The following is a 13,464-nucleotide window of genomic DNA, read 5'->3' as shown; positions in this document are numbered from 1 at the left end:
TAAATAAGGAAGTCGCATCAAAGTAGAAAGCACGGTGCAGCTTTGCGTCTCCGATGGATGAAGTTTAAGCGAATGGTGCTCCTGGTGTTGATCAGGAGGAGCCCTGGAAGAAATCAGTTATTGATTTCATTCAACAAAGCAGTCGTTGGATGGTATTTCATGCCAATCCTTCCTCACAACACAAACAACACGCAGAGCGGCCTTGATGGTGCGCATTGCCCGAGCTATCGGTCATGGCCGGGGGATGAACTGTGTTTTATTTTAGAGGAGGGTGAACCCAAAGCTCTTTGTGTCTTTACTTATTTAGTTTATAAAATAATAATACAACTGTGATTTTTATTTAATGTTTCATACGTTTAGAAATTAGCGATTTGTGGCTCTAAAACATGCTAACAATTTCCCTGTAAAAACATCGATCGGCCTCTCATACACACGAGAACCTGTTTAACTCATTGCAGACAAACTTGTTTTTTTTTTTAAACTCCCTCTTTTCTGTAGAGCTCCTCTGTATTTCAAGGTCAGAAGGAAGGGATTTCATTGAGATGTTCTCCAGTAAGGGAGTTTATCTGGCTTAACAGGTGCCAGATATTGTTTCTGCAGAGAATGAAAAATGAGGGCGTCTCATGTCAGCCGCTCAGTAATCACTGCAGTCAGGGAGGGGAGGGGAGGGGGGGTGAAACCTCAAGCATGGTAGCCGTGAACATTTCCATGTGTTGTTATGGCTGTGGAACGGAGTGGGTTTTTATTAGAGACATGTGTCCGGCTTGTGCCCTCTGACTTTAAAAGTCGGATCACAGCGCAGCACTCTGTTATCGCTCTGTTCCTATCCCAATATTGTCTAAATCTGTTCCCGATGAAGTGTTTTCTCTCCGTGTTTGCAGATACCGAGCCGCCCTTCATCGACAGGTGTAGGTCGCCCCCAACGGTCCAGGCCACAAACACAGAGACGGCCGTCGTCTGGGAAGTGCCACAGTTTTCAGATAACTCAGGTATGTCTGCTCTGCTGCTCTGTGTTTGCTCTGCTCTGCTCTGCTCTGCTCCCCCGTCCCCGCTGATTATGGTTCAACTGGATCTTTTCCAATGAGTGGCGGCGGGGAAACTTTGAATCAGGAGGAGGCTGCGTGTCTGTGAATAAAGCACGGAGCCGGTGGACGTTATTGTCTGTGTTTAAGAGAAAGATGCAGGGAGAACAGTAGTGAGGAAGTTGATGAAGTGGTTCTAGGGCCTGCTAATGCGATTAATGTTAAAACAGATGGAGGCAGTGGACTGGCACAGGTGTTATTGCAATAGAAAAATGTTATTTGGTGAGAATATGTCCTCATTCCATCCATTCTTCACACATTCATTTGTATCATTATGGGAACACCCTGCGATTTACTCTCTTTGTATTCTATTATCTTCTCACGTCATTTAAACTGGATTACAAACCAGTTTTATTGCATTTGTTATCGATGTGTATATTTGTCATTATGCCAAATTAAAAACCACCCCTCCTCCACCATCCTTCACTGTTTCTATCCGGATTTCTAAACATTACCACTTTGGTCTCATCGGTGACATTGTTCCAGACGTTTTCTTGTTTAATCAGATGCCACTTTCTTGGAAAAAAGATTTTCTGGCTTCTCTACTCCTCGGAGGACAAGCAGCTGTTCAAAACGGTTTTAATTTGAAAATATCGTCCTCTTTGGCCAAGAATCTCCTTGAAATTGTTTGAAAATAACCCTATATCACTTTATACACCGCTGGCAGCAAGAATCGGTTCTCTAATGTCTTTGCTTATGTCTTTCTGCCCTGGCCATCTTTTATCAAACCCCTGTTTGATTCTCCAGACCAGCAAACTGCCTAAAGCTACTGCTTTACAGAGGTGGTTGCAGTTGCTGATGATCAGGTTTTGCTTTGCAGTTCATTGGGGGAATCTGGCGGCCACTTTGCCTCTGAACCGTTCAAGGTGGACTTGTTTTTTTTTCCATGACTGTAGTGACGGTCATGAAAATGTTCCTTTTCCCCCATGACTGTAGTTCAAACCATGTGTGCACATGTTTCATGAGACCAGACAAGCCTGATGTGTTCAAGTGGAAATAAGACGTTAAGGAACTCAAAAACTTAAACAAAAGGTGTAACAGAGCCTAAGTCCTTTTTATTCTACTTTATTATTGCTTTTCTATGTAAGTGTGTAGTTTATAAATCACTGCAGATGGATTCCATAGAAAATGTGTTCATTGTGTTAAGTCAAGCCTGTTAAACATTTTCCCATTCATTGGCTTTCATTTCTGTGTAGGTTCAAACCTCATAGTAGCAAATAAAATCTGTTGTTCTTCCTTTTCCTGCCAAACTACTTTTGCTTCGTTGTTTTCTTTTTGGCACGTCTAAAAACTTGCGTTATAAACTTCTGTATTTGCTCGTACGTGCATTGTTTTATATTTCTGCTGAACATGATGTCGCACCTCCCTTGTGCATACTGCTTTATTCACAAATGTTTCTGCGTCTGGTCTCTGAGTTCAAACTTTACCCAATGATCCTGTAGCTGCACTCAAGTGAACCCATCCTGAGACAATGGAAATGCAGCCATGGAAATCCTCACGGGATAGGTTTTTCCCAAACGACTGCGAGATGATTAATGTTGGGAACACAAAGAGAGCTTTGAAAAGAGGTTAACTAGTAAAACTGAAGCTTATAGGCAGCAGGATGCTAAAGAAAAGTCATCCTTATAAAGGTTTGAAAAATGTAACCTTTGTTCCAGGAGCCCAAGGAAATATTTCTGACAGTATTTGGGAAACAAGCTTGATTTACATGTAATGTGATCGGGATCACGTACCTTTGAGCGAAAACACAGAGCGATTGTGAGTCTGGGGGTTTTTCATAAGGTCCTGTATGGGAAGAATTTTAATCCTACAGTAACTATTTGTATTTCCAGGACTTATTTTGACTAATGCCTAATGCCTGTTTGTTATCTCTGAAGTAATTCTGACCTGTTGATTTACTGTTCATGTTAGTACTACACACCACATATTTTAAAGACCTTTTAATGATATAGTATTTATTGCATTTTTCTATGTAATACTATAGATAATGACCAACCAACTCCACTCTTTATGATCCTGCAAGCTTTAGACGTGGCTCGCTTGGGTAACCATTTCATTTGTTTCATGTGTGGTTAACAAAATCTAAAACATGCAGGACAGCACCACGGCCATAGATTATGTTATCCTCCCTTAACCTGTTTGATTTATACTAACAAACCAACCATTTACTAATTCAAATAAAGCCCGTTTTTCAATCTACAGTGAAGCAATTTTGGGTCCAACTTCAGTTCTGCAGGAGTATAAATAATTTGTTGTTTCAGGGATCACCAGTGCTATATCCCAATATGACGATTGTACTAATGTTATAACTTGTACTGAACAATGTTGTCAATCCAGAGGCTCCTTTTTTATGTGTATGCTGCCGGCTGTCCGTGCCGGCAGAGTTATCAGAAGTGATGATGGGAGAGTGATGCAACCAACCAAGGGCCGGGGTAAATTAGATGCAGACAGGTCCTGATGTTTGGACAGGATATTATTAATGTAGACATCTCGGGATATCTCAATGTATATCCAATATGTTGCTAAAGGTAGAGATCTTGGTACTTTCATTTTGTTGGTGTGTTTTGTAAGAGCTAAATGAGAATGACCAAAAACACTGTTTCATCCGACGCACATCCAACTAAATTAGCCAGATGTTCCCCTAAAAGCCTGAGTGCTGTGTTGGACACCTGCAATTGTTATGATGATAATAAACAATCCGTTCAGACTAATATTCCAGCAGAGGAGTGCTTGAAGGCCGGCCCACCCAACAGACTAAATATTGGACACGTTCTCTTTGCACTCTGGCTGTTCCAAAGCAGCATGAATTCCCTCTGAAGCTCTGTTTACATTGATTAACGCTGAAATGTTCGCATGCATTAGGTTCTGGTATGAGTTAATGGACACAGCCTGGCTTGGACCCCAAACCTAACATCGCACACACAAACAAGTCCAACTGATTCGATTCAGATCATTCACAAAGCACCAATTCACAACACGGGTCTTCTCAAGGCTTTTTAGAAAATCCATTCTAGCGAATCCTCCAGACAAATTGGTTTAAAGGTTTTCTATCTAAGGAAACCAAGCAGATTGCATCAACATCAATGAGCATCAGTAAGCGTGAAGCCACAGTGGACACTCATCTGCATTGTGTCTGCACTGACTTTGCAGCAATCCATCATGCATGCATGTAGCGACAGTGGGGAGGAAAACTCCCGTTTAACAGGAAGAAACCTCCAGCAGAACCAGATTCGGTGTGAACGGGTATCCGGCACGACCGACTGGGGTTGAGAGAAGACAGAGCAGAGACACAAAAAAAGCACATAAGCACTGATCCAGGAGTACTTTCTATGTGAGAGAAAAGCAAAAGTGTCGCTCCTTTAGTTGCCTCATCTAGGAGAGGAACGCAGCTAAGCAGATAAGCTCTACGCCCCAGTTAAAACGATTTCCCTTCCCACCTGTCTGCGGAGGTGCACCCCAATCAAATGGCCTCCATACCACACGCGCCCACACTTGCACACTAATGACAGACTGCTGCGGCTGCTCCGGGTCCACACCACGTCAGCCCAGCGGGGCTTCGACGTCAGTGTTTTGTTTTTCCAGGCCCACGCCCTGATGCCAGCTCTATTTATAGTCATGACTCGTTAGGAGCGCACGTACAAACGCGCGGGTTGAAGCTAAATATAAAGGGAGACTCCAGACGTGTGTCAGACTTTCTGGAGCGATATTTGCCGCCGTTAATGGAGGAGGTGGACTTGAGTCAAAAGAAAGGCAAATCACTCACTTTTCCCTGCATTTCAATGCGCTCTGTGTCTCTCACGCTTACAGATGTGCTCATTGTTCTTTTTTTTCTTTTTTTCTTTTTTTCCAAAGCCCATTTTTGAGCCTGCAGACAAGTTTGGAAGCGTCACACGCCAGCACACACCTCTCCTCGCAGCTTTTCTGCTCCAGCTCTCGGTTTCTAACCATTTTGATGCATTTATATTCTTAAATACCTTCCAACTGAAATAACATAATTGCTTAAAAATCCATCCTCTACCTGAAAGAGTGCCTTACTTTTTCCTAAAAAAAAAAAACTAATCCCAAGACTGCCCTCTGGAGGATCTGTGAAGAAGCACCGTTTATGCAGAACGAACGCAGCTTCTGGTTGTGTAGTTTGAACACTTGTGATGATTTGAGGTTTTTATTTAGATGTGTTCTAATAACGGTGATGTCTCGTATAAAATGAATCAAGAACCAGGAGTCTTTATTGTCATTATATAACCTAAATGAAAAAAGGAAACAAATGTATTCACTTTTACTAGTCCTTTCTTTTATTGTACTGCTATTCTGTACACGAGAATGATGAACAACATAACATCATTGTGATTTGGTTAATTTCTTTGCTCAACACCTCTTTTTTTTTTTTTCTCCACAGGTGGTCGCCTTACTGTGACCAGTAGCCATAAACCGGGCTTCCTGTTCCCAGTAGGAGAAAGTCTGGTCCAGTACACTGCCACTGATGCAGCGGGAAACAGCCGCGTCTGCAACCTCACCATAACTGTGCAAGGTGGGGCCGAAAAATCGGGGGGTTCAATGGCAATTATTACATTTATTTATTTATTTATTTTGATTGAAATCCGTTTTTAATAAAAGTATCAAACATAGTAATTGCTCCCATATTTTGCACCTTAGACCCACCATGTTAATTTTATTTTTAGGTGATCGATGATTATCACACGTCTGACATTAAAACACTCAACAAGCCAAATAAGAGTAAATTTGAATAGTGTTCCTGTTTTCCAGGCCTACCTGTTGAAAATAAATAAGTATATATCAGTAAATTAGAATATACATGAATTTAAATTACAATTCATTACATATGCTGTTATGTTTGAAGATTTAATTTTAAATGATCATTGCTTAGGGCTAAAAAAATAAAATGATCATAACCCATAAAAATATATTTATTTCAGAAATGTATGCCTGTTGACAAGTATGTCCTATACAGTGAATGCACTCAATAGTCGGTCTGGCTCCTTTCGTATGAATTACTGCAGCAATGCAGTGTAGCATGAAGGTGATCAGCCTGTGGTTCTGCTGGGGTGTTAAGGAACTCTAGGTTCCTTTAATAGTGGCCTTCACCTTGTCTGCATTGTTGGGTCTGGTGGTCTCTCCTCTTGACCATTTGTTCATACTTCATAGAGTCTTTGTGAGTTCGCTGTCCAACCCGGCACAGGGATACCATCATCATTAAAGCAGGTATCGGTGCATTTGTACCAATACCTTTGTGGGCAGATGTGTGGTCCTGCTGGAAAATAAAATCAGCCTCTCCCAAAAGAAGAAGGAAGCAGGAAGTGCTCCAACATTTCCTGGTAGATGGCTGCACTGACTCTGAATAAACCAAAAAACAGCGGACCAACATCAGCATATGACATGGCACCCTAAACCATCACTGACTGTGGAAACACCTGACTTTAAGCACACTCTGAAATGCTAAATTGACTTTTTTTTATTAAGCATCAGTGATATATAGTATTTGAATTACAAGAGGCACAATTCTCATATTTATATTTTATCCCCCCAACCCAAGAACATGTTGGACACCAATCCAGTAGGAGTTGGTAACTGAATAATGCAAAAATAAACAAGAACAGTGAAGAACAGGTTTGTTTTACACACATAGATACATCCAAATATATACACACATATGAGCGTGCATAACAAAAAGAGCATTTACCTCGGCTCTCCAGCACTGAGGCTGTGCACTAAACCAGACACACGGGTTCAATCACAATCACAGATACAAACAAAAGATGACTGCCAGAAGATCACTAAGTGGGCACAGTTTTAAGTTTACCTAAAGGTGTCAATATCGGACCCCAGACAGAGAAAAATGTGTCCCTGGACCCCCTTAGAGTATATTTTATTTTCTCTAATCGTATGAAGTGTGTCAGGTCACTAAACCACAAAGACACTTTGGGTGGATTTTTTTGATTTCCAATGCAGTAAAATTCTTCTATGTGCAAGCAGCTTCGTGAAAGCAGTTATGTTTCTATGGCCTTCCCTTAGCGTTGTATATCTGTGGCACCAAATATGGCCATAACGAAGATTAGTATTCAATGCTTCTGACAACGTTTTAAAGATGGTAGACCAGTAGGTTCCCAGGGCTGGGCATGACCAGAACATGTGTGTTAAATCAGCCGGAGTGTTTCGGCACCTGCATTTTCTTTTTCTAAGAAACTGAATTTAGAGAATTTGATACAATGTAAGCATTAATCATCAAAATGAACAGAGATAAAAGTTAGACACACTCTGTATGTAATGAATCTATATTTTGACCGAGTTTCACTTTTTAAATGGAATAACTGAAAGAAATTATCTTTTTTACATTCAAATGTATTGAGATGAATTATAATATGTTTCATATACCTGCGTGATGTGGTATGGATATATTTTATGCTGGAGATGAATGCTAAGCGTTGTGCTTTGTCGCGCCCCAGGAACTACTTGTGACCAGCCGTATGTCCCAGTGAATGGAGAGTTCATCTGCTCGGAAGAAGAGGAAGGAGTTAATTGTACTCTGCTGTGTAAAGAGGGCTACAGCTTTGCTCAAGACGCAGTGCACAGCTACTTCTGTGCCTACAATGGTGTTTGGGAGCCGGCGTACTCTTCGGACAGACCGGACTGCTCATGTGAGTGCAGCACTTGTTAAGCTGTCTTTACATTGAACGACTGCAGGTTTCTATGCTAAGATATGTTCTGTGGCGTCTCTGCATTTGGAGCCAGTGGGGCCTGGTACCACCAGATGTCGCTGTGGAGCTCTGTGTTCACAATAATCAGCGAGACATGATCGTTCTTTATAGAGTAATATAGTAACAAAGACCAATTCCCTTACCAATAAAATTCTGTTAAAATCATTTGTGTCTATTAGGGCTGGGTATCATCTAGGATGAGCCGATTCGATACGATTCTCGATACACAGCTCACGATACGATACGATTCTCGATACATAGCTCAGCTTGATTTGATTCCAACATCAATATTTATTACTTTGAATTAATGCTCAGTGATTCAATCACCAAAATCAGCCAAATATTATGTTTATGTTCTATTTATTGATCACAGACATATTAACAGGAAAATAAAGTGCATTTGCTTCAATGCATTTAACGTGTCACAGAAACCAAAAATGTGCCCAAACATCTGATTTTAGGGTCAAAGGAGCTTCTAAAATCCTGTCGGCCGTTCCACAAATTCGTCTCACTCGCTCTCCTTCGCTGTGAACTGTAATGGTTGCGCTGTAATAACGCCCCCTAGGGTCTTCGGTTCTCCACAATCACTATCAAGCTATTTCTGGATAATCTTCACCTAAACTAGTGCACTTTCACATCTCCCACAGGTGCTGGGTCCCAGGTATTAAGTGTTCACTTATATACAGTAATCTTGTAATTTATTTATTTATGTTCTTTCACTTTCTTTTTTCAAATATCACATTACACATGTCAGCTTACATAATAATATATATGATTTAGCAATGGCATCTAGGTGTTATTCGAGTGTATCTGTTGCTTTATGTCTGTTGGTTGTGCTGTTCTTTTTGTGTCTCTTTCCAGGTGATGGAGCAGACAAAGAAGGTTTTATCATTCTCTCCCTTTTATCTCCTCTTTCTTTCACCTCTACTCTTTTTTTTCTTTTCTTTCATTTTTTGTTCTTCCTTTACTCTCCCATTGTCATGTCCATATAATTTGAAATTCTCCTTGCAGGAATCATAATAAAGCTATTTACAAGCATAAATCAAGTGGAGCACTATGGCGAAAGCCGTTTGCTCCACTTGTAAAAGCAAAATCTGTCGAGCTCTATCTGGCATTGAGACATCAATTCCTATTGCCATATTGCTAGACAGGACACTGGGAAAAAAAAAAATAATAATAATAACGCCCCCTAGCGAATACAAAGTATATTCAGAGATTAAAGTCCCTTTGATACTGTTTAAGTGACTGAGTAACTGCAGATTTGCCACATTTAAGATGGCGGACGCTCTGACGCATCGCACCATAGGCAGAACCCGCTCAACGACGCGTCTACTCTTATATTATGTCTATGTTTAACACACTCTTAGAATACAGCTGTGGGGCACAGATCCTACGGCCCCAAGCTCAGATCGTCCAATCACAATGCTGGAAATGCACACGTTAAGTTTACGTTCTGCCGGATAATGTGCGACCATTTAGCGTCAGTTGTCTTTGTTGGCTCATTGAAGGATCGATGTGAATCTTTTCTGTCTAATAAATGAATATTAGTGAGCCTTTATTTGTATTGTTAGGTATAAATTTAAATTACATTTAACTTATTTAAAATGGCATTTCTAGTGTGTTGGTTTATGCTAACTTATCTGTTTAATTTAAATATGATTAAAGTCAGGTTGGATGCATCACAAAAAGTAGTTGTTGCTAATAGGTGTTGAGTTTTCGTGCCCCACTTCACTGATCATGTCAGAGACGCCACTGGATATGTTTGATCATTCTGGAGTATCATTTTCTGGTTTCAGAATGGTCTATATTCAAATTGCACTTATAAAGCAAAATAAATGTTGCCCGTTTTTTTTTTCTGTTCCAGTGAACCGGATAGCAAACAACGGGTTTAAGCCCTTTGAGATGCTGTTCAAAGCAGCTCGGTGCGACGATGCGGACCTCATCAAGTCGTTTGCTGGTGATTTTAATGCCAAACTGGGAAGCATGGTGAGCAGAAATACACACAAACTCTCTGAAGCACACACACACACAGCATGGTTAACTATGTTTTCCCTGTTCTCTATAGCTTCCCAATATTTGTAGCAGCGATGAAATCACCTGCAAACTGGAGGTCATGTCCCAGGGTCACTGTCTAGAGTACAACTATGACTATGAAAATGGGTTTTCTATTGGTAGGAGTCTATCTAATACATGTTCATACTAGTAACAGAACATTTAACCTGTGAAGCATTTACAGCTAATTGTTGTTGTTTTGCCTCCCACACAGCACCAGGAGGCTGGGGCTCTCAGGGTGCCCAGGACTACGCCTACTTTGAGTCAGGCTTTGCCACAGGCACCCGGCAGCTCCCAAGCCGGCAGCAAGACGCCAGCATGAGGCCCCACCAGCGCACCAAGAGGCACAGAAAGATCAGAGGTCCAACCAGAGACCACAAGATCCAAATTTATTTCAACATCACAGGTAGAGCGATATCCTCTGTTTGGGTGAACTGTAAGTTCTAATGTTGAGTTAGATCTCAAATAGATTAGCGAGCCGAAGAGTAAGGCCCCCTTCACACAGAGTAGACAGCATCGTGACAGAGATATCCAACACGACGGAGACGGTCTTTGCAGGGTTTTGTACGGGTCTGCTGGGGTACATGAAGAGTGCTCTGCACTCCTCTCCAGGCATCATGGAGCCTGTGAGTTCTCCGACTATTAAGAGTATGTAAAAATCTCATGACTCAGTATCCTGACCTTATCTGAGCCCTGGGTGTTACAACAAGAAGCCTGGTAGAGGGAATGGTGGTTTTTCTCTATTACATGTCATCAGAGACAACAAAGGAGCTAATGGCACGCTGCAGTTTGTTTGCACCCAGTCCCCCTGGGCAGCAAAAGGATCTCACCACAAACCTAAAATGAACAATCCATGCTGATTACTGTTTTAGAAATAAAAAAAAAAATAATTAATGTATGCCCAAAGTTCAAAACAGAAATAAATGCAGCACATTTCAGGCAAGAGACTAGTCTACCCAGTGCTTCCCATGGAATAGGGCTCACAGCTTGGGAGAAATGCACCCACCTCCAAGTTATGCAAACAGACTGGTTGGGGAGACCAAGCTCCACCGTGAGTTTAAAAGTCACAATTTAAAAGCAAAATGTATTTGTTGAGCAGTCAAAGAGAATCCCTGGCGTTGTATTAAGCTGGATAAAGGAGGAGGAAAACTGTGAGCACTTACCCTGCTTTTATTCCTATATGTTAATCATGTAAAGCACTTTGTATTGTCTCTGTACTGAATTGCGCTATATAAATAAATTCGCCTTGCCTTGCCTTGCCTTGCCTTGCCTTACCCAACAGTTCCACTATGCAAAATGTTTTGAATGAAAAATTGCTGATTTGGGGTCTTGTGTTCATAATTTCCTTTTGACTGAACTTGCTGTGATATGCTCACAGAGGTCGCTCATGCTGCATATAAGCTGCTAAATATAGTGTTGGTATTCCCCCATCCGCCTGAAGGCTGAAACCGATGGTGCAGAAGCAGAAACCTCCCGTAGTTATCCGGAGATTTGCTGCAATCCAGTGATGTTGAAACCATCCTGGAGACAATAGGCTGCTCTCAATCCTTTGTAAAGTGAAACTAAAACCTAGATGATCTTCATTTTAATATAAAATAATATTTCAAAGCAATTTGGGAATGTAAGTTATGCCGGCAAAGCAAACGTCGGTATTTAAAAGTGGACTTGAAGTAGAATCTGTTTCGGTTGTCTCTGTATGCCCGATGCATTGACGTTTGGCCGTTCTCCCAGCAAGCATCCCTTTGCCCCTGTCGAGGAACGACTCAGTGGAGGTGGCCAATCAGAAGAGGCTCCTGCGGACCCTCGAGCAGCTCACCAATCGGCTGAAACGGACGCTGGCCAAACAGCCGCTGTCCAGTTACCACGTGTCCTCAGAGATGATCGTCGCTGACCCCAGATCGCTGGAGAGCAAAAAGGCCTCATTGTTCTGCCGGCCAGGCTCCGTGCTCAAGGGCAGAATGTGTGGTAAGGGTGATTAACAGAATATTTAAACGTTGCCTAGTAATGCTGTACAGTCACTAAGTGTGAGCTTTTGTTTTGCAGTCCAATGTCCAGTTGGCACATATTTTTCACTGGAGCATAACGAGTGTGAGAGCTGCTGGCTGGGGTCCTACCAGGACCAGGAAGGTCAGCTGGAGTGCAAGTCCTGCCCTGGAGGAACATCTACAGCCTATCTGCACTCCCGCAGCAGCGCTGAATGCAAAGGTCGGCTTCCTAGACATGTCAACGCAACTAAGGCTCTGCATGTTTTTCATCATTATTTATTGGCATCATTTAGGACCAAAAGGATTTGTTCCGTGCTCCTGCTCACATGTGAATATCGTTGTTGTTTTGTTTTTTAAAGTAAAGCTTCTGGTGTTTTGTTGATGGTGCGATACGCGTGTGTCTGCAGGGCAGTGCAAACCTGGCAGTCACTCCATGAACGGGCTGGAGATCTGCGAGTCCTGCCCGCTGGGTCACTTCCAGCCCGGTTACGGCGCCAGGAAATGTTTAGTCTGTCCCGGTGGAACTTCCACAGTCACCAGAGGAGCGGTGGATGAGACGGAGTGTGGAGGTGAAGCCGTCTGACCGTGCGAGCACACTTTGTAGCTCTGTCATCTCCAAGTCTTTGGAGTTTGACTTACTTTTGTGTGAAAAAGACTTTTGCTTTAAATCGTGGATGGATGCTATCTTGATAAATTACATAAGCTTTAAAAATCTTCACATTAGGCTTCAATGTGGTCTCTCCTCACTGATCTGGGATGATCTCAGACCTTTGTGGGTTTTTTTTTTTTCTATAATCCTTGTTTACGCTTTCTTCCCTCTCCCACTGATGACTCTTTTGCAGTTCCCTGCATGGCGGGTCACTTTTCTCGCACTGGTCTGGTTCCCTGCTACCCGTGTCCAAGAGATTACTACCAACCCGATCACGGACGCTCGTACTGCCTCTCCTGTCCCTTCTATGGAACCACCACAATAACCGGGGCTTCCAGCATACAGCACTGCTCCAGTAGGTGTTCCTGGTGCAACACTCCCTTCAAACGATAAAAGCTTTGTCATTTCATGCAGAGATTTAAAGGCATACTATGCAACATTTTTCAGTTAATTAATGTGTTCCACACCGTTTTGGATGATTAAATGAATCATTTCAGGTCGAACAAAGGTTTTCTCGGCCGCCCTGGAGGTCTGTGGGGGAAATACCGCACTTGCAATTGCAAGAGCTCTCGGCCCGCACTCACAGGTTCAGAAGTCTCGTGCAAGACCGCGAGAGTTGGTCTTGCTTTACGGCGAGAACTCCATGTGTTTTTGCCCTGCCATTCACTATATGCACGCGCGAAAGCAACAACAAAGAACCGCGTGTTAACGTCAAATAAACAAGCAAGCATATAGAGTTTTTTTTATTATTATTATTTTTTATTTATTTATTTTTAATGTTGGCGAGGCGGTAGCGTGAGTTTGGCGAGGCCGCCGCCGCCTCGCCAAGATAGCGCTGCGGGAAGCCTGATGTTCATACCTTCACTGTGTTAGTCATTGTTTGTACTGCCGTTTTTTCCACTTTTCGTTGCGTTCGCCTGTCTGCTAAGCTCAAAACAACCGCGCCTGGCTTGACGGAGAAACCAGAACAGCTGAGCATCTTT

The 13,464-nt window shown here is 42.3% G+C and overlaps 1 protein-coding gene across 3 annotated transcripts in view; it reads left to right on the top strand.

Moving 5' to 3' along the window:
* Positions 1-13,464, top strand: part of svep1 (sushi, von Willebrand factor type A, EGF and pentraxin domain containing 1) — a 121,345-nt gene that overhangs the window by 73,973 nt on the left and 33,908 nt on the right. For all 3 annotated transcript variants that reach the window (XM_036146347.1, XM_036146346.1, XM_036146345.1), the window contains exons 10-19: positions 882-989; positions 5,479-5,610; positions 7,544-7,735; positions 9,660-9,781; positions 9,861-9,966; positions 10,062-10,253; positions 11,579-11,812; positions 11,891-12,052; positions 12,240-12,401; positions 12,675-12,836. In XM_036146347.1, coding sequence (XP_036002240.1) covers positions 882-989; positions 5,479-5,610; positions 7,544-7,735; positions 9,660-9,781; positions 9,861-9,966; positions 10,062-10,253; positions 11,579-11,812; positions 11,891-12,052; positions 12,240-12,401; positions 12,675-12,836 — 1,572 coding nt within the window. The remainder of the gene's footprint in view (positions 1-881; positions 990-5,478; positions 5,611-7,543; positions 7,736-9,659; positions 9,782-9,860; positions 9,967-10,061; positions 10,254-11,578; positions 11,813-11,890; positions 12,053-12,239; positions 12,402-12,674; positions 12,837-13,464) is intronic.

This window comes from Fundulus heteroclitus, chromosome 14 (genome assembly GCF_011125445.2).
Source record: "Fundulus heteroclitus isolate FHET01 chromosome 14, MU-UCD_Fhet_4.1, whole genome shotgun sequence".
NCBI lineage: Eukaryota > Metazoa > Chordata > Actinopteri > Cyprinodontiformes > Fundulidae > Fundulus > Fundulus heteroclitus.
The sequence above is the reverse complement of the archived record's forward strand: the minus strand, read 5'-3'. Positions and strand labels throughout refer to the sequence as shown.